This window comes from Bubalus kerabau, chromosome 1 (genome assembly GCF_029407905.1).
Source record: "Bubalus kerabau isolate K-KA32 ecotype Philippines breed swamp buffalo chromosome 1, PCC_UOA_SB_1v2, whole genome shotgun sequence".
Taxonomy (NCBI): domain Eukaryota; kingdom Metazoa; phylum Chordata; class Mammalia; order Artiodactyla; family Bovidae; genus Bubalus; species Bubalus kerabau.
The window spans coordinates 40631856-40655237 of NC_073624.1; the positions used below are offsets into that span (position 1 = coordinate 40631856).

Consider the following 23382-nt stretch of genomic DNA (forward strand, 5'->3'; position numbering starts at 1 on the left):
CTCTGAACACAAACACAAAAGAATTATGGAAATTTTTATTCTATCTTGAGAGAATGCTTCAGACTCTCAGTGGTCAGGACTCCAGTTGGGGTAACATTGGTTTTCACTATATTTCAAAATAAAGTTAATTATCCTCTAAAAAAGAATAGAATTTAGATTGGTGTTCATATTGCCTTGCTTTTTCATAATAAGTTCACCACTAGTGAGTTTATCAACATGTAAAGTTTTTCTTAACTAATGTGGCAAATAAGGTGACAGTGTGATTCATATGAGTATCATTGTAAGACTTTGATGTACTTTATCTGTCTTCTGTCCATGCGTTTGTTGCTATTTATTTTAGGTCATTAGCTTAAAAACTGTTCTTATGGAACTGTTTCTTCATCTTTGCACAAAATAGTAAGATAGTGGTGTTGATGATGGTAGAGATGGCGATAATTCTAACGATATTGGCTATCTTTAATTCAGTTCTAGGTATGAGGTACTTTTTAAATTGTTTTACATGTTTAATCTCATTTAAGCCTTAAAACCAACTTATGAGATAAAACTATCACTCCCATTTTCACTGATGCAGAAATTAAACCTCAAGAAGATTATTTAACTTGCTCAGTTCAGTTTAGTTCAGTCGCTCAGTCGTGTCCAACTCTTTGTGACCCCATGAATCGCAGCACACCAGGCCTCCCTGTCCATCACCAACTCCCGGAGTTCACTCAGACTCACGTCCATCGAGTCAGTGATGCCATCCAGCCATCTCATCTTCTGTCGTCCCCTTCTCCTCCTGCCCCCAATCCCTCCCAGCATCAGAGTCTTTTCCAATGAGTCAACTCTTTGCATGAGGTGGCCAAAGTACTGGAGTTTCAGCTTTAGCATCATTCCTTCCAAAGAAATCCCAGGGCTGATCTCCTTTAGAATGGACTGATTGGTTCTCCTTGCAGTCCAAGGGACTCTCAAAAGTCTTCTCCAACACCACAGTTCAAAGGCATCAATTCTTCTGCACTCAGCTTTCTTCACAGTCCAACTCTCACATCCATACATGACCACTGGAAAAACCATAGCCTTGACTGGACAGACCTTTGCTGGCAAAGTAATGTCTCTGCTTTTGAATATGCTGTCTAGGTTGGTCATAACTTTGCTTCCAAGGAGTAAGCTGCAGTTACCATCTGCAGTGATTTTGGAGCCCCAAAAAATAAAGTCTGACACTGTTTCCACTGTTTCCCCATTTATTTCCGATGAAGTGATGGGACCAGATGCCATGATCTTGCTCAAGGCCATGGTAACTCAGGTGAGGCAATAGGCCACGTTGAAAATCAGGCAGCCTTACTCTAGAGGCCTTGTAACTTACTACTATTCTCTCTCTCAGTGTGAGAGAACAAATTTATCCTAGAACAAATACAAAAACATCTTATTTGTAATTAACTGTATAGGTAATTTTAGTAGGAAAATGTGAGGGAAATTTTTTTATGTTTTTATTCATTCAGTACCATCAGGACCATCTGCCATGTACTGGCACTTTTGGAAGCTGTGAGCATATAGCTATGAATAAGATACCTAAGGTCCCTAGGCACTCATAGAGTGTATATTCAAGTTGAGAATGACCCATGATAATTAAAGTAATTCATTATAGTGATATGGACTTTGAAGAAAAAAATCAAGGTTTTGTGTTTGGGTAAGGATAGGTGGTAGGGGAACTTTTAGATATGTAAGTTAGGAAAGAAGCCAGTCTCAAAAAAACTTGCATGCTGCATGATTCTACTTACAGGCACACTTTGTTTTATTGTGCTTCACTTTACTTAAGCTTTGTGAATGCTGCATTTTTTACAAACTGAAAGTTTGTAGTACTTCTGCCTTGAGGAAGTCTATTGGCGCTATTTTTCCAGCAGCATTTGTTCACTTCATGTCTCTGAGTCACATTTGGTAATTCTTATAATATTTCAGAGTTTTTCATTATGTTTCTGTTTGTCGGGATCTGTGAACAGTGATCTGTGCTGTTACTATCATTGTTGAGTTGAGGGCACCACAAACTGCACCTGTGTAAGTCAGCGAACTTAGTCTGTAAATTTTGTATGTATTCTGACTGCTCCATCAGTGAGCCGTTTCCCTATTCTTCTTCCTCTCCTTGGGCATCCCTAATTCCCTGAGACAAAACTGTATTGAAATCAGGCCAATTAATAATTCTTAAATAGTCTCTTAGTGTTTAAGTGAAGGGAAGAGTCACACTTCTCTTACTTTAAATCAAAAGCTAAAAATGATTAAGCTTAGTGAGGGGCATTCTTGCTGAGTTGCTTCAGTGGTGTCCAGCTCTTTCCAACCCTATGGACTATAGCCAGCCAGGCTCCTCTGTCCATGGGATTCTCCAGGCAAGAATACTGGGGTGGGTTGCCATTCCTTCCCCCAGGGGATCTTCCCAGCCCAGGGATCGAAGGCATGTCAAAAGCTGAGACAAGGTGAAAGCTAGGCCTCTAACACCAAAGAGTTAACCAGATTGTGAATGCAAAGGAAAAGTTCTTCAGGGAAATGAAAAATGCTACACCAGTGAACCCACAAATAAGAAGAAAGCAAAATAGCATCATTGCTGATATGGAAAACGTTTTTCTGGATAAAATATAAAACCAGCCACAACATTCCTTCACAACAAATCCTAATCCAAAGCACGGCCCTGACTCTGTTCAGTTCTGTGAAGGCCAAAGGAGGCAAGGAAGCTGCAGAAGAAAAGTTGGGAGCTAGCAGAGGTTGGTTCATGAGGTTTAAGGAAAGAAGCCTTTTTCATAACATAAAAGTGCAAGCTAAAGCAGCAAGTGCTGATATAGAAGCTGAAGCGAGTTATCCAGAAGATCTAGCTCAGATAATTAATGAAGGTGACTGCACCAAATAACAGATTTTTAGTGTAGATGAAACAGCCTTGTATTGGAAGAAGATATCATCTAGGACTTTCACAGCTATAGAGAAGAAGTCAGTGCCTGGCTTCAAAGCTTCAATGTACAGGTGACTCTTATTAGAGGCTAATGCAGCTGGTTAAGTTGAAGCCAGTGCGCCTTTGGCTCTGAAAGTCCTCAGGCCCTTCAGAATTATTCCCAATTTACTCTGCCTATGCTTCTTATAAATGGTACAACAAAGCCGGGATTACAGCACATCTGCCGACAACATGGTTTACCGAATATTTTCAGTTCTCTGTTTCTACTACTCAAAAAAAAATTTTTTTTTTTTTTTTTTCAAAATATTACTGCTCTTTGACAGTACACCTGACCACCCAAGAGCTCTGATGTACAAAGAGGTTAATGGTGTTTTCATGCCTGCTTAACAGAATATCCATTCTGCAGCCTATGGGTCAAGGAGTAATTTCAACTTTCAACTCTTATTATTTGAGAAATAGAGTCTGTAAGGCTACAATAGATACTGATTTTTTGATGGATCTGAGCAAAGTAAATGGAAAACTTCTGGGAAAATGTCACCGTTCTAGATGCTATTAAGAACATTCAGATTCACGGAAGGAGGTCAAAATATTGACATGTAGGAGTTTGAAAGAAGTTGATTCCAACCTTCCTGGATAACTTTGAGGTATTCAAGACTTCAGTGGAGGAAGTAACTGCACATTTGGCTAAAGCAGCAGCAAGGGTTTTTGAGGATTGACTCCAAATTTGTTAGTTCTACTCCAGGTAAAATGTTATCAAACAGTATTCCAAGTTACAGAGACTGTGAAAGGAAGTCAGTCAGTGCAGCACACTTCATTGTTCTGTCTTATTTTAAGAAACTACCGCAGCCACCCCAGCCTTCAGCAGCCACCCTCCTGATTAGTCAGAAGTCGTCGGCCTTGAGGCGAGACCCTCCACCAGCAAAAAGGTTAAGACTCTCTGAAAGCTCAGAGAATGTTTAACATTTTTTAGCAATAAAACTTTAAACGAAGGCATGTATTACTTTAGACATAATGCTGTTGCACACTTAATAGACTGTAGCAAAGTGTAAACCTAATAACTTTTATATGCTCTGAGAAACCAAAAGATTTTGTGACTTTATTCCAATATTCATTTTATTGCTGTGATCTGGACCCAAACCCACAATATCTCCAAGATATGCCTGTATTTAAAATCCTAGAGAAGGCAAAATTAGCTTGAGCGGAAAGAAATCAGTAGTTGATAGGGAAGAGACTTACACAGCAGGGGGACATTTGAAGATGATGAAAATGTTTTAATCATAATTGTAGTGGTGCTTATGTTTGATTTGATAGAACCATATCAAATTATATATTTCATACTGATCATTTTACTATATGTAAATAATATTTTAATGAAGCTAATTTTTAAAAACAAATGACTACCAAGAATAAATTATTGGATAGATAGCAACTTCAGATGGTGACTTCATTTATCAGTACTATGGTGAGAAAGAATTTAGTTTTATGGAGATAACATCTAATTTGTGCACACTAAATTTGAGGTATGTATTCATAATCCAAGAGGAAATATTGAGTAGGCAGTTACAAATATGAGCCTGGAGTTCAGGTGAGTTGTCAGGGCTGGAGACCAAAATATGAGATTAACAAGTATATAAATGATATTTAAAAGCAAATAAATAAAATCTGGACAAGACTTTACATGACATTCTTTTATGGAACTTGGCAATTTTCTAACTAGAAAGAACTATATCCACTTTAAACTAACTGTGTAATAGTAGAAACAGACTGATTACTGTATCTCAGATGAAATTGGGAAGGTATTAAAGTTATTGATGCTTTCTGTATCACACTATTACCAGGGTTGATCAACCACCCCTTCATCTACATTTTCAGGGAAGCTCAGAGCCAGCAGCACAATAGCGACTCCTGCCACCCTCTGCCCAGCTCCTGTCTGGTTTCAGAGGCCACCGCTCATTCTGTCTGCTAGTTCTCTGGCAGCTGGTTGAGAAACATCCAGCCTGAAGAACTCCTGTCCTGGGAACTATAAACTGCTTGAGTACTGACTGAAGGGCCTGGCTTTGTGAAGCCTGGAATGTTTTCATTAAGTCCAAGATTTAGGTCACTCCACAGCACTCAGATATATCTTTAATGGAAAGAATTCTGAAAATAAAATTTGTAATTAGCAGCACTTAACATCTTGGCCACTAAGTCTTACTCAAATGTGGAGAGGATAGCATGTGGCAAAGCAAAAAGCAATCAGGCTTAACTTCAGCAACATCATTTACTCCTGAGAAATTCAAGGGGAAAAACAGCTTTTGCTTCCCAATTTACTTCTAGATTTTCTCTGTATTAATACTGACTTTAACTGAGGAGAGAAATGTTAAACTATGACCAAAAACACACTACCTAAGGATTGTGGCACACATTTATCCAAATGTACTTGAGAGATGACTTGATTTGATTTGGCCTTGTTTGTAAAGTAAGACCAAGTCACAGTGTTGATTGTAGACTTGCACTTTTTTTTTCTGGTATATTAAGGAGAAAGCTTATGACTCTGGCTTATTTGATGTTCATATTAAATTAATTCTGTGTTTCTTAAAAATCTTTGTTAAAGCACATTTGTTATTGACACCAAAGTGGGCAAAAAGAAGAGAGTCATTAATTTTGCTGTTCTAGCAAAGTCCTGTAAAAAGACTCCAGTGCATACAGACACTTAAACTATGTCTGACGTTGAAAGCTCTGCATAATAGTTTATAACCACAGCCACAGTAATTTGGGGTTATGTTTTCCCCAGAAGCCACAGACATTACAATCAGTGGTTAAATTTTCTTTAAAAAATTTAGCATTGCCACCTGACCCTTCTTTTTAAAAAGGAAATAACGTTTCTATTTTAACTTAGCAGGCCAGATAGTTTCACAACACTGAAATAATTTTTCAGTATTGACTTATTTTTTTTTTTGATTCATTAGTTTTAAATTTTTTTGTGTACTGAATTTTGATAGTAACCTAGTTAGGTATAGGTAAAATCTTAATTAGATTTTTAATTGTCAACAGTGTTGTATCTAGAGACAGGTGAACAATAGTAGTACATCAGCTTACCTTCTCATCTCTCAAGACTTTTTCCTCCTGTTACATTTCCTTTTTATTCAAGTAGTGAAATAGCTATCTACCAAGTTAGCCAGTGCAGAGAAGGAACTCCTCCTAAACTTTTCCTCTCTTGTCTCCATTTCACTACCTTTAAATCATTTAAGTTTTCCCAATTTACCTGTTAAATAATCCTTAAACCTATACACTTCTTTCCTACCTGCTATCATTGTCTTAATTAGGGTTCTTATTGCTTACCTTGACCTCTTATATACATTTCTTTGTTTCCAGTTTTGTCCCTTTTCAAATTGGAATAATGTCAGTGCCTCCCATAGCCTGTAGAATATATGTAGAATGATCGACAGATCTTTCAGAACATAAAATATAAATCTTTTAGTGACCTGGTCTCCACATTTCCAGCTCATATTCTGCCTCTCTGCTTCACACTTCATGCTTTTTGTACCATCCTACTGGTACTCTTACTAGCCTGTTTATGATGTGTGTTAGGCGCTCAGTCATGTCTGACTCTTTGCGACCCCCTGGAGTGTAGCCCATCAGACTCTTATCTCCATGGAATTCTCCAGGCATAAATACTGGAATGGGCAGCCATTCCCATCTCCAGGATATCAAAACTGGGTCTTTTGCATTGCAGACAGATTTTTACCATCTCAGCCACCAGGGAAGCCCCATTTATGGTACTGGGCCTTTAGCAATACTGTGCCTTCAGCCTAGAATGCTATTGCTTTCCTAACTTTCAAAACCCTCTCTTGTTAATAACTTAGTTTTTTTTTTTAATTCAGTAAATTTCTTTGTCCATTTCTCAGATTAAATCAAAGTTCTTTCCTCTTCATTGGCAGTATTTAACTCTATAGTGCCTAACCATATTAGGATCTGGATCATCATATTATTTAATAATATTAATTTATTATTTTTAATAATAATTAAAATATATTTTTAAATTATTATTATTATTTTTACTTTACAATATTGAATTGGTTTTGCCATACATCAACATGCATCCGCCATGAGTGTACACTTGTTCCCCATCCTGAACCCCCCTCCCACCTCCCTCCCCATACCATCCCTCTGAGTCATCCCATGCACCAGCCCCAAGCTTCCTATATCCTGCATCGAACCTGGACTGGCGGTTCGTTTCTTATATGATAGTATACATGTTTTAATGCCATTCTCCCAAATCATCCCCCCCTCCACAGAGTCCAAAAGACTGTTCTATACATCTGTGTCTTTTTTGCTGTCTCACATACAAGGTTGTTGTTACCATCTTTCTAAATTCCATATATATGCGTTAGTATACTGTATTGGTGTTTTTCTTTCTGGCTTACTTCACTCTGTATAATAGGCTCCAGTTGCATCCACCTCATTAGAACTGATTTAAATGTATTCTTTTTAATGGCTTAGTAATACTCCATTGTGTATATGTACCACAGCTTTATTATCCATTCATCTGCTAATGGACATCTTTACTATATTATCAGCACTTTTAAAATAGGAACTGAGTCTTGAACAAGCTGCAAGAGATTGTGAAATGGTTCTGGACCAGCTCTGTTTTAGGAGAATCGTTAATATTTCAAAAATGAACTTGATCTCTGATAACACAATTTGGCTCTCTTAAGAGTTTTGCTTGCTTTTAAATGGACTGTATTACTAAAAGTAGGATCACCTAAATTAATGCTTTGGCTATTATGATCCCTTTTTAAAAAGTATGCATTAGATTGTCTGTTGGGTGCCAAACTGAGATGATTGTTACTACTATTGAAGTTTAATAACGTACTCAGAAAGAAATCTGGGCAAAAAAAAAAAGGATAATGAATTTCAGCTTCAGAGAAGTGTGTACTTTGAACAACTAGTTTCAATTTGTTGTAAGGTAGTGGTGAATTTCTGCATGAGTGGTAATAGGAATTGTTTAGTCACAGTGAAGCACACACTCTCACTGGTCAGATGGAAACAGCACATTCAGTTCCATATACCATGTTTTAAGAAAGACATTTCCAAATCAGAATGGGACTAACTTAAGACATTTATTAGTGCTTCCTCAGCATCTATTCCTCTCTTCCCAAAGTGATACTTTTTATTTCTTAGCCATGTGGTTTAGGTGAGATTTAACCTACTTTCTAATCTAGGCATAAGTCCTTATTTACTTAGGCTAATGATTATATTCCATCCTCATGTTAGAAGGTTCCAAGAATTCACACAAATTCTGAGTCAAGCCTATAAGACTACATTTGGAACTTGGATCCTCAAGTACGTAAACACTCTCATTCACAGAAAAAAATGAGAAAATCTTTGGAACTATAGGTGACCATCTTGGGACCATATGTGTAGAACTTTTTCTGCAAATGAAGCCAACACCAAAGGCAGAGCTAGGGAGAGAGATCCCCATCACATTGCTGGAATCTGTATTTCTTTTATGTTTTTCTGTGTGAGACTGAATTATGTTTAGACAGTTTGTGCTGAATTTTCTGTTACCTGTGATTGAAATAACTAACTGATTGCCAAATAAATGTGCTAAGTAGCAAATGGGGTTAGATTTGAGTCCTAGCTTGTGACTGTGTTACCTTGACCAATTTTTAAAAATGTATGAGGCCCCATTTCCTCCAATCCCACTGTAAAGTGGGATTAATAATACCTGCTTTGTATAGTTGCTGTGAGACCTTTAAAAACATGTTTTTCAAAAAGAATAAAAACATAGATCGATTGTCGAATAAAAACATTGATAGATTATAAAACAGCTTTAGACACCATAAAATATCATGTAGATATTATGTGGTATTGTGGTCAAGTCAGTGACAGAGCAGGAAAATTTGCCGTATAGTTTTGAAGGAATTGGGAGTATGTAGCTCAGAGAAGAGGAGAATAAAGATATGAGAACATTGTTCACATATTTGAAGGGCTGCAGTGAAGGGGTATTGTTGTTTATTTATTTGAAGAGGGACAGATTAGAAGAAATAGGTGAATAATTTTAAATTGCCCAGTATGATAAAAAATCATTAGATCACAGGTTATCTAGCAACAGGTATATAATTTTTATCCAGGACTCTGAAGAAAGGATTAAGTAGGAGACCAAAGAATATATATATATATAGAGAATATCATTTCTACTGTCCTTTTTTTGTTTTAGAATCTATCTTCCTGTGTCAATAGGAATTACCAACCCTGCAAATTTGTACCCAGTTACTAACGTGCCCTAAATCTACCACTGTGTTAACATAATCATTAGAAATTCTTCCAGAAATAATCACTATAAAATCTCTTTAAAATATGTTTGAAATTTTTACATTGCCACTTTTTAAACATAATTAAGTAGTTTTACTGCTTTAAATCTCAGGGTATACCTGCCTCTCAAAATGGTTCTGAAGATTAAGTGAAAAATGCACGTTAGTTTTCTTACTTTAAATACCAAATATCATTGCTTTTTTAGTGTTTAATACTGTTTACAGTATGTTTTGCTTAACTCTGCTCTTCACACAGACCTCTATTAGGTCACCGGATCTTTAAGTACTGTTGATAAGTTTATAGCCCAGCATAAATTCACTTAGCTTACTTAGCATGTTGCCTGAAACATAAGATTTGTTGTAACTGAGATGACCACTGCTGTTGTTGATGCTGTTTATTTTACCATTATTACCACCACCTTTGTAGTTTTAACACCTAGAATATTACCATGTATAATAAGCAGTGAGTGAGTGGCTAATTGCTGAGATTACTTCAGGCTATAGTTTCTAAACTGAATCAGGGTGCCCTGCACTGCAGTGACTTCACAAAGATGCTGCCTGGTATTTTAAGTATTAAAGGACAACACAGAGAAGACACTTGAGATCTCTTGACTAGTTTGTCAGTACTAATGACAGTCTTACATTTCTTTCTATTATTATCATATCTTAGTGAACGTGGGTTTTAGACGTTGCTATGATAAAAAACAATTACCATGCAAATATCATTGTGGAATAGGAAATGAAGTCCAGTCTTAAGTCAAGATTTAAGAAGTTGTACAATGCCTGACATGTACAAATTTCCATAAATAACTATGGTTAATAATGAATTAAAAGTATTTTTCTTTCCATTTTTTGTATCTTTTCAAATGGCTACTAAGGTATGTTCCATTAATAAATGGGACAATTAGGTATTTCTTCTGGCCTAGAGGGCACCATGAACAAAATTACTGAGACAGCCAAACAAATCATGAACTGAAAAAGCCAGGGAAGCTTTAACCTAGGTATATCCACAAGATATACACCTCTTGTGGGGTCCACAAGAGGTGTAAGTTATAGTCCCTACCCTTAAGTAGGTTTCTTTGAATTGAGGAAACAAATTCACTCATTTATTGAAGATTAATTAAGCATTTCTGCTGGGTACCAGGTACTCATTTTGCCAACAGAGTTTCGTATAGTCAAAGCTGTGGTTTTTCCAGTAGTCATGTACAGATGTGACAGTTGGACCATAAAGAAAGCTGAGTACCAAAGAACTGATGCTTCTGAACTGTGGTGCTGGAGAACACTCTTGAGAGTCCCTTGGACAGTGAGGAGATCAAACCAATCAGACATAAAGGAAATCAACCCTGAATATTCATTGACAGGTTGGAAGCTGAAGCGCCAATATTTTGGCCACCTGATGTGAAGAGCTGACTCATTGGAAAAGACCCTGATGCTGGGAAAGATAGAAGGCAAAAGGAGAAGAGGGTGTCAGAGGATGAGATGATGCTGAGGCTGAAGCCCTAATAATTTGGCCGCCTCATGGGAAGAGCCGACTCATTGGCAAAGACCCTAATGCTGCAAAAGAGTGACAGCAGGAGAAGAAGGGGGCGACAGAGGATGAGAATATGAACTGTAAAAATTAGAATCACTGATTTCAGTGAAAAGCATTATTCACTTCTGTGGCATTCTCAAAAATTAATAACCCCCGTCTAATTGTAAGAGGAAAAAAAACACCAATCCAAATTTCTTCAAAATGAAAAGTACTTTTCAACAGTGTCAATATAATAAGGAAAGACTGAGAAACTGACGCAAATTGGAGGAGACTAATGAGACATGATGTCTGAATGCAATATCTTACCCTAGTTTAATCCTGGAACAGAAAAAAGGCATTATTAGAAAAGCTGATGTATATGTTCAACAGAATAATCTATTGAGTGTAATCTATTTAGTATTACCATATGATATTAATTTGTTAGCTTGATAAATGTACCATAGTTATGTAAGATGTTAATATTAGAAGAAGCTGTGTTAAGGGCATATGAGAACCCTTGTACTGTCTTTGTAAGTTTTCTGTACCTCTAAAATTACTTCAAAATAAAAAGTTTCATACATTTTTTCTAACACATATCCAGATAAAAGAGCAGTTTTATTAACTCCCTTCTAAAACCTCACTGAAATGAAAACTCTGAAATGGAGCCCTAAATTAGAAGTGGAGATGACTGAGAAGACCAATATACAACATGCAGTGTACTCTGGGGAAACTCCCAAAGGCTTCCCAGTTGGTGGAACCAGGTATCTCTAGAAGCGAAAATGAAGATGAAGCTTCAATTTGAAGGGGAGTTTGGGAGTTTGTGTAATAAACAGATCCCCACTCATCCTCTGCAAATTCTGTCAGAAACCTGGGATTAGTTCTCTGGGGGAAAAAGAAAAAGAAAGTGGAAGGTGTCTGGACCAGGGATCACCAAGCATACTTGAAGGTATAAATGCTATAATGAAATGGGATGGACAGCAAGGTGAAAAGTTTTCAGCTGCTTATTGAGAACCTTACCCATTTTTCCCATCACAGTTCTCAGAATGCTGAAAACCAAACAGGAAATTGGAATATTCTTTAACTGAGGCATCTAGGCAGCCCAGGATAAAAGACTTAACTGTATTGGTATCAGAAATCTCCCCAAGGAAACAACTCAGCCAGATTACTCTGCTCTAAAGATCACAGTCCATAAACCACAACTGCAAGCAAAGATACGTTACTCAGCATTTTAGTGCTCTACTCTTTAAACATGAGCAAATAGTCAAGTATAAATAGAATACTCCTCATGAAAAGCAGAGATTAAAACCATTCTATGGAGACATGAAAAATTAAAAAAAAAACACACTATCATTAATTTCCTTAAAAGTAAGAGATTTTGCACCTATGAAACAGGAAGAGAGTGCCTTTTTAAAAGTTAAATGAAAGGATTAGAAATTTACAATACAATAGAAAGTTTAAAAAACAACATCAAGAGTCAGAAGATGAAGTGTTAGGAGTCTTCCAGAGAACATTGTATAAAAATATGAAGAAATGGAAAATAGAAGTGAAAAGACAAGGAAATTAAGCAATTGGTTCAGGAGATTCTTTTGCTGAATCACAGGATCTTGAGGGGAAATAAAAAGCAGAAAGTAAAATGCAGTAAATATATTAATAATAGTATTAAAGTAAATCTTGCAAAATTGAAAGACATGCGTTTCTAAATTGTAAGATACAAGTTTCTAGGTAGGGCTGTTACTAAGTTTATCATTAAATTTTTGAGCAGCAAAGGTAAAGAAAATACATAAATGTTCTCATAAGAGGGACACATTTATGCAAATGATAATGAATCAGAATGTGTAAGCAGACTCCTCAATAACATTGAAAACTGCACAAATTTTCCCTAGAAAGCTACACTCAGCCAAACTATAATTTAAGTGTGAGGGTAGAATGAAAGCATTTTCAAGACAAAGGAAATACCAAAACTTACACTTCTCACGTACCGTTTTCTGAAGAATCTCCTGAAAGAGGTACTCTATCAAAACAAAGAAAGACGTGTCTTTTCTGAGGAATCTCCTGGAGGAAGTACTCTATCAAAACAAAGAAGTAAAGAAAGAAAAAAGAATCCAGTGGTATCTAGAAAGCTGATAAGCTCCAGAGAGATGTAGCCAAACCCCTAGAAAAATCATGGAAATCCCACAATAACTGACCTAGAGAACCACCAATCCTGGTTGGAGATATGTCCTGGAGATATGTCTCTAAGAAGGTAAACAGACTGCTTGATAGCTTTGAATGTATTGAAAAGACATATAGACAATTTGATAAGAATTTTGGAATTAGTGTTTAATACATATTTGCTTAAGCCAGTATAATGTGGCTGCAGTAACACTGGATTATTTCTGAGCCCATATCTTAAGAGACATTCCACCCTTTCTTTTACAATTCTGTCCAGCTGCTATGTGAAAAATCCCGAACTAGTCTGCAGGAGATAGGAGCCCACACGAAGGAGAAACAAGCCAGCCTACTGTAGGCCATCATTGTAGCAGCAGCCAGATTGGGACCCACCAGTTGATGGCAGATACATGGGAGAACCCAGCCAAGACCAAAAGAACTGTCCAGCTGAGCCCAGCTCAGATTGCCAGCTTACAGAATTATGAGCTAAATCGGGGATTGGCAAGCTTTTTCTGTAAAGAGCCAGTTAGTAAATATTTTAGAAACTTACAGGCCAAGAGGCTTAATTGAAAATATTATGTAGGAGCTTATGTTTACACAAGAAACAGCAAATATTCACAAATTTTTGTTGATGAAATTCAAAATATAATATTAATTTTTCATAATGTGCATCTACTTGTGTTCTTCGCTAAATTGTGTCTGACTCTTTGCAACCCCTTGGACTGCAGCACACCAGGCTTCCCTATCCTTCACTACTAGTGAGAAGAATAGAATTTTCTTTGGAAAGAATAATATTTTGCTTAATTGTGGTTCCATTAAGTATTCCTATCATCAGAAATGATTACAAATACTTACTTATTAATGCCGGTATCTAATGAGACTCTACATATTTCATCTTTAAGAATGTCCTTCACACAAATAAGTACTGGAAAATATTGGTATCAGTCAGTGAGTATATAATTTTAATTGAGCGTATTCATTACTTGAGAAGCATTTGTAGAATTAAATTCTTCTCATTTTGCATATCATTACACTGCAGATTGATTATTTCCAATTGAAAATTAGATGGAAGCTCCTCAGTTACCTGGCAGATGAATTTTGAAATATGGAAATTTCATCTGCAGTTAGATCAATATGTGAAAAGCACTGATGGAGCTGTAATGTGAGCTCATAAATTTATGTAGGAATTGAAGTCCTAATTCCTTAACTGTTGATACTAAGGAACTGCATAAAGTAGGCTGACTTATGATTCAGACATTCATTTACTGAGGTGCAATTCCACAACCACATGCAACTTTTAAAGTAATACATAATTAAATAATTATGAAGAGTAGAGACACTACTCTGCGGACAAAAGTCCGTGTAGTCAAGACTATGGTTTTCCCAGTGGTCACGCACAGTTTTAAGAGCTGAACCATAAAGAAGGCAGAGTGCCAAAGAATTGATGCCTTCAAACTATAGTGCTGGAGAGCACTCATGAGAGTTCCTCAAACAGCAAGATCAAACCAGTCAATCTTAAGGAAATCAACCCCAAATATTCATTGGAAGGACTGATGCTGAAGATGAAACTCCAGTATTTTGGTCATCTGATGTGAACAGCTGACTCATTGGAAAAGTCATTGATGCTATGAAAGACTGAGGGAGGAGGAGAAGAGGGCATCAGATGAGATGGCAGGATGCCATCACTGATGTAAAGGAAATGGGCAAACTTCGGGACATGGTGAGGGACAGAGAGGCCTGGCGGGCTGCAGTCCACGGAGTCACAAAGAGTCGGACATGACTGGGTGACAGAACAACAACAGCAATGTATATCATGTATAGAAATAAAGTAAAGCACATTGTTGCTCTAGAAAATATTTGATCAGTTTAGTTCAGTTCATTTCAGTCACTCAGTCATGTCTGACTCTTTGGGACCCCATGAATCGCAGCATGCCAGGCCTCCCTGTCCATCACCAACTCCCGGAGTTTACTTAAACTCATGTCCATCGAGTTGGTGATGCCATCTCATCCTCTGCCATCCCCTTCTCCTCATGCCCCAATCCCTCCCAACATCAGAGTCTTTTCCAATGAGTCAGCTCTTCGCATGAGGTGGCCAACATATTGGAGCTTCAGCTTTAGCATCAGTCCCTCCAGTGAACACCCAGAACTGATCTCCTTCAGGATGGACTGGTTGGATCTTCTTGCAGTCCAAGGGACTCTCAAGAGTCTTCTCCAACACCACAGTTCAAAAGCATCAATTCTTCAGCGCTCAGCTTTCTTCACAGTCCAACTCTCACATCCATACATGACTACTGGAAAAAACAGCCTTGACTAGATGGACCTTTGTTGGCAAAGTAATGTCTCTGCTTTTGAATATGCTATCTAGATTGGTCATAACTTTCCTTCCAAGGCGTAAGCGTCTTAATTTCATGGCTGCAATCACCACCTGCAGTGATTTTGGAGCCCCAAAAAATAAAGTCTGACACTGTTTCCCTAACTATTTGCCATGAAGTGATGAGACCGGATGCCATGATCTTAGTTTTCTGAATGTTGAGCTTTAAGCCAACTTTTTTACTTTCCTTTTTCACTTTCATCAAGGGGCTCTTTAGTTCTTCAGTTTCTGCCATAAGGGTAGTGTCATCTGCATATCTGAGGTTATTGATATTTCTCCCGGCAATCTTGATTCCAGCTTGTGCTTCATCCAGCTAAGCATTTCTCATGATGTACTCTGCATCTGAGTTAAATAAGCAGGGTGACAGTGTACAGCCTTGACGCACTCCTTTCCCTATTTGGAACAAGTCTGTTGTTCCATGTCCAGTTCTAACTGTTGCTTCCTGACCTGAATACAGGTTTCTCAGGAGGCAGGTCAGGTGGTCTGGTATTCCCATCTCTTTCAGAATTTTCCACAGTTTATTGTGATCCACACAGTCAAAGGCTTTGGCATAGTCAGTAAAGCAGAAATAGATGTTTTTCTGGAATTCTCTTGCATTTTTGATGATCCAGCAGATGTTGGCAATTTAATCTCTTGTTCCTCTGCCTTTTCTAAAACACTGTACAGGAGACAGGGATCAAGAGCATCCCCAAGAAAAAGAAATGCAAAGAAGCAAAATGGCTGTCTGTGAGGCCTTACAAAAAGCTGTGAAAAGAAAAGCAGCTAAAAGCAAAGGAGAAAAGGAAAGATATAAGCATCCGAATGCAGATTTCCAAAGAATAGCAAGGAGAGATAAGCCTTCCTCAGCGATCAATGCAAAGAAATAGAGGAAAACAGTAGAATGGGAAAGACTAGAAATCTCTTGAAGAAAATGAGAGATACCAAGGGAACATTTCATGCAAAGATGGGCTCAATAAAGGACAGAAATGGTATGGACCTAACAGAAACAGAAGATATTAAGAAGAGGTGGCAAGAATACACAGAAGAACTGTCCAAAAAAGATCTTCACAACCCAGATAACCTCAATGGTGTGATCACTCACCTAGAGCCAGACATCCTGGAATGTGAAGTCAAGTGGGCCTTAGGAAGCATCACTACGAACACAGCTAGGGGAGGTGATGGAATTCCAGTTGAGTTATTTCAAATCCTGAAAGATGATGCTGTGAAAGTGCTGCACTCAATATGCCAGCAAATTTGGAAAACTCAGCAGTGGCCACAGGACTGGGAAAAGTCAGTTTTCATTCCAGTCCCAAAGAAAGGCAATGCCAAAGAATCCTCAAACTACCGCACAATTGCATCTTCTCACTTGCTAGTAAAGGCAATGACCTTCATCATGACCTATTTAATTGTAACATTATAGAAGGTGATTCTAGTAAGGAGTAGTGGAAAAATTAGTAAGTAGCACTCTTTCTTCCACACTTAAAAAACTAGTTATATAATAAAGTGGATGTGATTTTTCACACATATTTTATTTTTAACAAAATATATTTAGGATGAGAAGTGTCAATATATTTTAACAAGCTTACCAAAATACATATGCAAATGGATGTTTTTCCCTCCAAACTGTTAATTTTAGAGCAGTGCTTCTCAACTGAAGATGATCTAGTAAGCAAATACCAAGTATACTACTTATAACAATACTCCCATCTCCACCCCCAGCAAGGAATTGTCAGTAGTGCCAAGGTTAGGGTATGAATCATGCCTTAGAAAATATATTATGTTTCAGGATGTGCACATTACTAAAATATTCTGGTAAGTATTCTTTCAGAATTGCCTTCTTTGAATGTATTAATTAGTGGCAAATCATCATCCCTCGTGAAGTATATTTTATTTTAGACTAAGTCTCATGATTCACAGGGACAATATAGTTCATTCATGGAATTCAAGAAAACATGCAGGCAGATATTCATAGACACATGACCATGCATACAAAATTCACTGCTTGTTTCTTGTTCAGAATTTAGTTAGAAAATGAAAGGTTTAAACTTTTTGATGTCATATTCAAAGATATTTATTTATTGAAATAAATAAAATAAAGTTTTTTTTTTCCTTTTTTCATTTATATTTTATATTGAAGCATAGATGATTAACAATATTGTGTTAGTTTCAGGTATATAGCAAAGTGATTCAGTTATACACATACATGTATATATTCTTTTTCACGTCCTTTTCCCATTTAGGGTGTTACATAATATGGACCTGAGTTGCACATGCTATACAGTAGGTATTTATTGGCTGTTGTTATTAAGTTGCTCAGTTGTTTCCAGTTCTTTGCAGCCCCATGGACTGCAGCATGCCAGGCTTCCCTGTCCTTCACAGTCTCCCGGAGCTTGATCAAACTCAAGTTCAATGATCGGTAATGCCATCCAACCATCTTATCCTCTCTCATCCCTTTCTTCTCCTGCCTTCAACCTTTCCAGCATCAAGGTCTTTTCTAATGAACCACTTCTTTGCATCAGGTGACCAAAGTACTGGAGCTTCAGCTTCAGCATCAGTCCTTCTAATGAATATTCAGGATTGACTTCCTTTAGGATTGACTGTCTTGATCTCCTTGCTGTCCAAGGGACTCTCAAGAGCCTTCTCCAACACTATAGTTCAAAAGCATCAGTTCGTCAGTGCGCATTCTGCTTTATGGTCCAACTCTCACATCCATACATGACTACTGGAAAAACCATAGCTTTGACTAGATGGCCTTTGTCAGCAACGGAATGTCTCTGCTTTTTAAATATGCTGTCTAGGTTGGTCGTAAATTTTCTTCCAGGAAGCAAGCATCTTTTTAATTTCATGATTGCAGTCACCATCTTCATTGATTTTGGAGCTCCCCGAAATAAAGTCTGTCACTGTTCCTATTGTTTCCCCATCTATTTGCCATGAAGTGATGGTACCAGATGCCATGATCTTTGTTTTTTGAATACTAAGTTTTGAGCCAACTTTTTCATTCTCCTCTTCCACTTTCATCAAGAGGCTCTTGGATCCTCTTCACTTTCTGACATGAGGGTGATGTCATCTGCATATCTCAGGTTACTAATGTTTCTCCCGGCAATCTTGATTCCAGCTTGTGCTTCATCCAGCCCAGTATTTTGCATGATGTGCTCTACATAGAAGTTAAATAAGCAGGGTGACAATATACAGCCTTGAAGTACTCCTTTCCCGATGGAACCAGTGCATTGTTCCGTGTCCAGTTCTAACTGTTGCTCCTTGACCTGCATATAGATTTCTCAGGAGGCAGGTAAAGTTGTCTGGTATTCCCATCTCTTGAAGAATTTTCCAAAGTTTGTTGTGATCCACACAGTGAAAGGCTTTAGCATAGTCAATGAAGCAGAAGTAGATGTTTTTCCGGCACTCTCTTGCTTTTTCTGTGATCCAGCGTATATTGGCAATTTGATCTCTGGTTCCTCTGCCTTTTCTAAATCCAGCTTGTACATCTGGAAGTTCTTGGTTCATGTGCTATTAAAGCCTCGCTTCAAGAATTTTGACCATTATTTGCTTGTGTGTGAGATAAGTGCAACTGTGCAGTAGTGTGAGCATTCTTTGGCATTGCCTTTCTTTGGGACTGGAATGAAAGCGGACCTTTTTCCAGTCCTGTAGCCAGTGCTGAGTTTTCCAAATTTGCTGGCATATTGAGTGCAGCATGTTAACAGTATCATCTTTCAGGATTTGAAATAGCTCAACTGGAATTCCATCACCTACACTAGCTTTGTTTATTCTGATGCTTCCTAAGGGATACTAACCATTTGTTGGTTATCTGTTTTAAATAGAGCTATGTATATATAGATTTCACAACCTTGACTGTCACCTAACTGCCAGCTGGGGAGGAGAGAATCAAAGGAGACTTTCTTTGTAAATGTTCTTCTTCAACTCAAAATTCAAGAAAGAAGGAGCCTCAAAAGTATGGACTGAGCAGACTGTATAAACTCTTAGGCCCGTCCACCCTAAAAAAAAAAAAAATTTTTTTTTAACTGAAGAACATAGTAGCTAACTCTCTTCATCTTTTTCCTGGATATATTCCTTTTATTTAAATTGATGGTTTTGTCTTCAAACATTTCTAGTCAAATTTGACCCTTACTAGATAGAAATTGTGTTTGATATTCAATATGATATGGATTTATCTTCTATATTCAACTAGTCTAGGTCTACAATAGTTTTAAAATTATAAAACCCTTGAAAAACAAGGCTTTTTGCAAATGCTGTCCTGAAATAATGTGCAACTATTTATACTTTTAATTTACCCACGTAGTGTGAATATTCACACCCTTCATCACAGAACTATTATTGTGTTTTATTTCAGGCGGCTTAGTAACATATGTATTAACTTTTCGACTTTATAAAATCTGAAAAGTTTCAAGTTCCAAATTAGTATGTGTGTAACCAACAGGAATTGTAATAGTAGGTGCTTTTATTTGAAATAATCTTTTTGTCTTTTTTTTTTTTTTTTTTTTTCAAAAATTACTATAGCTTTTCATAATGAGGTGTCACCTCATACTGGTTAGAATGGCCATGATTTAAAAGTCTACAAATAATAAATGCTGGAGAGCATATGAAGAAAAGGAACCATCTTACACTGTTGGGGAAATGTAAATTGGTGCATCTGCTATGGATAACAGTATGCAGGTTCCTGAAAAAAACTAAGAGTTATCGTATGACCCAGAAATCACACTCCTGGGCATATATGCAGAGAAAACTCTAGTTTGAAAAGCATGCACCCCAGTGTTCATAGCAGCACAGCCAAAACATGGAAGCAACCTAAATGTCTGTTGACATGAATGAATAAATGTGCTGTGTTCACACATACACACAAACATACAATATGGAATGCTATTCAGCCATAAAAAACAAATTAATCCCATTTGCAGCAACATGGATGGACCTAGAGATTGTCATAGTGAGTGAAGTAAGTCAGAGAAAAACAAATATCACATGATATCGCTTATATGTGGAATCTGTTCGTGATACAGATGAACTTATTTACAAAACAGAAACTCACAGATATAGAAATTAAACTTATAGTTACTGCAGGGGACAGGAGAAGGCATACATTTAGAATTTGGGATTAACAGATAGGGCTTCTCAGGTGGCTCAGTGGTAGAGAATCTGCCTGCCAATTCAGGAGACATGGGTTCAGTCCCTGGGTCAAGAAGATCCCCTGCAGAAGGAAATGGCAACCCACTCCAGTATTCTTGCCTGGGAAATCCCATGGACAGAGGAGCCTGGTAGGCTACAGTCCAGGCGGTCACAAAAGACTCAGACCCAACTTAAGTATGTGTGTGTGTGTGTGTGTGTGTGTGTATAAAATTGGGAAAAACTAAACCAAAATGTATACACAACAACGTGAAGGGTCCTCAAGAATAGAAAAATGAGGGAAATACTATTGAGAAATATCAAGGCATTTTCTGATTGCCTGTTTAAAGAAAGATACTACCTGTATAGACAAAAGGAAGTTAGATTTTGTAGCATTCTTCCAATCTATGAAAGGATATATTTTAGCACAAAATATTTCTTAGTTTTTGAAAAGTGTTAATATTTCTTCTTTAGAATTTTATTTTTTTATTTTATTTTATTTTTAAACTTAGAATTTTAGCCGTCTTTCTCTTTACCTGAAAATTTGAAATCTCTTAGGGTCCTTGATTACTATTTCGGCAAAATGAGTAGTACCACTTTTCTTCCTAGATTTCTCATTTCAGATATTAGGACACAGAGTGAAGTTTTTACCTCTCATTCATGGTGTCCAGCTCTCAACGTCTTAACCTGGCAGGAGGACTAAACTATCTGTAAATCTTACCACCCAGACCACACTTGATATTGTGTGATGGAAAAGCTAAATGTGAATAAAACAGCCTAGAACATCAGGGTGTTCTTGGAAGGATAAATACAAGTTGGAAGTCTTATGTGAATAGTGCAAAGTACAGGAAGGCAATCAATCATGTAAACATCAAATGAAAGGTTGGTAAGGAAGCCACGAGTATTTTAGGCTCTCCCTGCAATAAATGGCTTACTCCATTTTTTTCCCCTTTCACTCAGTTTGAAAAAGTGAATTCTGTGGAATCTGTTCACAGAACCCGAAAGATTCTGTAAGTTCTTATTCCTGTTTAAAGACATGCTTTGAACAGAATAAGTTCAACCATTGAATGTTTTTAGTTTATATAAAATAGGCCTAAACATGTCATAGCACATACCTCCCTGAGTTTTTCTCATCCTTCCACAAACAGGAAACAGTTAAGGCAGCAATAATAGAAGAGCAAAAACGAAGTGAAAAGGCTGTGGAAGAGGCAGTGAAGAGAACAAGAGATGAACTGATAGAGTATGTAAGGGAACAGAAAAGGGTAAGTATCCCCTGAAGGGTTTTAATTTGTTCTTCCATAAACTGAAGCATTGGCTTCCATACAGTAACATTAAATTTTAAAATATTTAAAACATCCTTTTTCATCTAATTTAGGAATCTTCATCTAATATTTTTTTCTGGTATAAGTATATATTCTAATAGTTATATCTGTAAACATAAATTCCATTTGTTAACAAAAAAAGCACTGAATAATTTCCTGCTGGATTCCCAGAAATGACCTATTTTCAATTTGACTTTACACTTAAAAAGAAAGTAGACAGGTTTTTACTGTTATAGATTTTTTAAGTTTTTGCCATAAGTTTGTTATTTCTTATGTAATGGTTGTCAAAATTTGTATGCACTCTTTAGACCTTCAGACTAGGTTAACAACACTGTGGTTCTAATAGATAATACAGTTAGCAAATTAGGGCTCTTCTGCCATAGTTCCATTTTGAGAACAAAATTCAGAATATGCTAGTCAGAATTTATAATGCATATTGAAGCTTTACAAAATAAATGTCATTTTGGTACAATGTGATTTTATTAATTTGTAAGTCTGAGCAGTAGCTGAAAATAATGTATTTAATAGCTTAATTTTTAGACTTTTCAACAAATCTTTATTTTTTTTAGTATCCAGGATGAGAAACACTTAGGATGAGATGTTTAATGGTAATCTCTGTAATAAGCAATTTAAATTACAGTATATTATATAATAAGTTATTGGTGAATTCTCACATACTATTTTATGTCTTATTTATATGTTTAGTATAACATAAATATTAAAGGACTATGTATTACACAATATATGGTATTATGTAACATAATAAAATTATAAATAAAGCTTAAAACATAGCGTGTATGAGGATATTTGGCACAGGTAATGGTTGTCAGAGTAAGAAATAAAAGATTACTCTTCAGTTGGCAGTTAAGTAGAAGAGTAATGACACTCCTAGGAATGTCATAAGAACTCATGATACCACTTTAGTTCCATACTCTTAATTTAAAATCAATTTTGGTATAATATAAAGAAAATTCTTACCCCTCAATAGCTACCATTAGGTTTCAACAAAGAGTTTTGTCAGCAGAGCAAAAAAAAAAAAATTCTAAGCTTTCCAGATTAATTAACCACTCACAGAAACATTTCATATGGGATTAAATCTCTGTGCAACTTATCTCAAGATGTTTTTAAAAGTAATTTAACCCCCCAGAAATTTCTAATAGATACATAACCCTCAGAAGAGTGACTTAGCTGCTAAAGAATCCGCCTGCAATGTGGGAGACCTAAGTTTGATTCCTGGGTTGGGTAGATCCCCTGGAGAAGGGAAAAGCTACCCACTCCAGTATTCTGGCCTGGGAAATTCCATGGATTGTATAGTCTGTGGGATCGTGAAAAGTTGGACACAACTGAGCAACTTTCAGAAGAGAAAATTCTGAGCCAGATGTCATCAGCTGACCTTTCAGGAAGTGATATTTTCCCAGAAAACTCCTATTTACATGTGTATTCTCAAGAAGTTTATGTTAAATAACCTACTTCAGAAGCAGTCATACAAGAAAATAATTATAGGTGCTTTCCACATACACATAGGAGTTGTGATAGTGAAAGAACACAGACTTGAAATAAATTCAGGGTATTGTGGATGTATCCTTTTAAAAAAAACCTGAAATATAGTTCATTTATAATGTTGTGTTAGTTTCATGTGTACAGTAATGTGATTCAGTTTATATATATGTGTGTGTGTGTGTGTGTGTGTGTGTGTGTGTGTATATATTTCAGATTCTTTTCCCTTAAAG

General features: G+C 36.8%; 1 protein-coding gene across 3 annotated transcripts in view; it reads left to right on the forward strand.

The window, feature by feature from the left end:
- CCDC91 (coiled-coil domain containing 91) overlaps positions 1 to 23382 on the forward strand; it is a 400614-nt gene that overhangs the window by 304416 nt on the left and 72816 nt on the right. For all 3 annotated transcript variants that reach the window (XM_055572830.1, XM_055572840.1, XM_055572850.1), the window contains one exon: positions 21479 to 21592. In XM_055572830.1, the coding sequence (XP_055428805.1) occupies positions 21479 to 21592 (114 nt within the window). The remainder of the gene's footprint in view (positions 1 to 21478; positions 21593 to 23382) is intronic.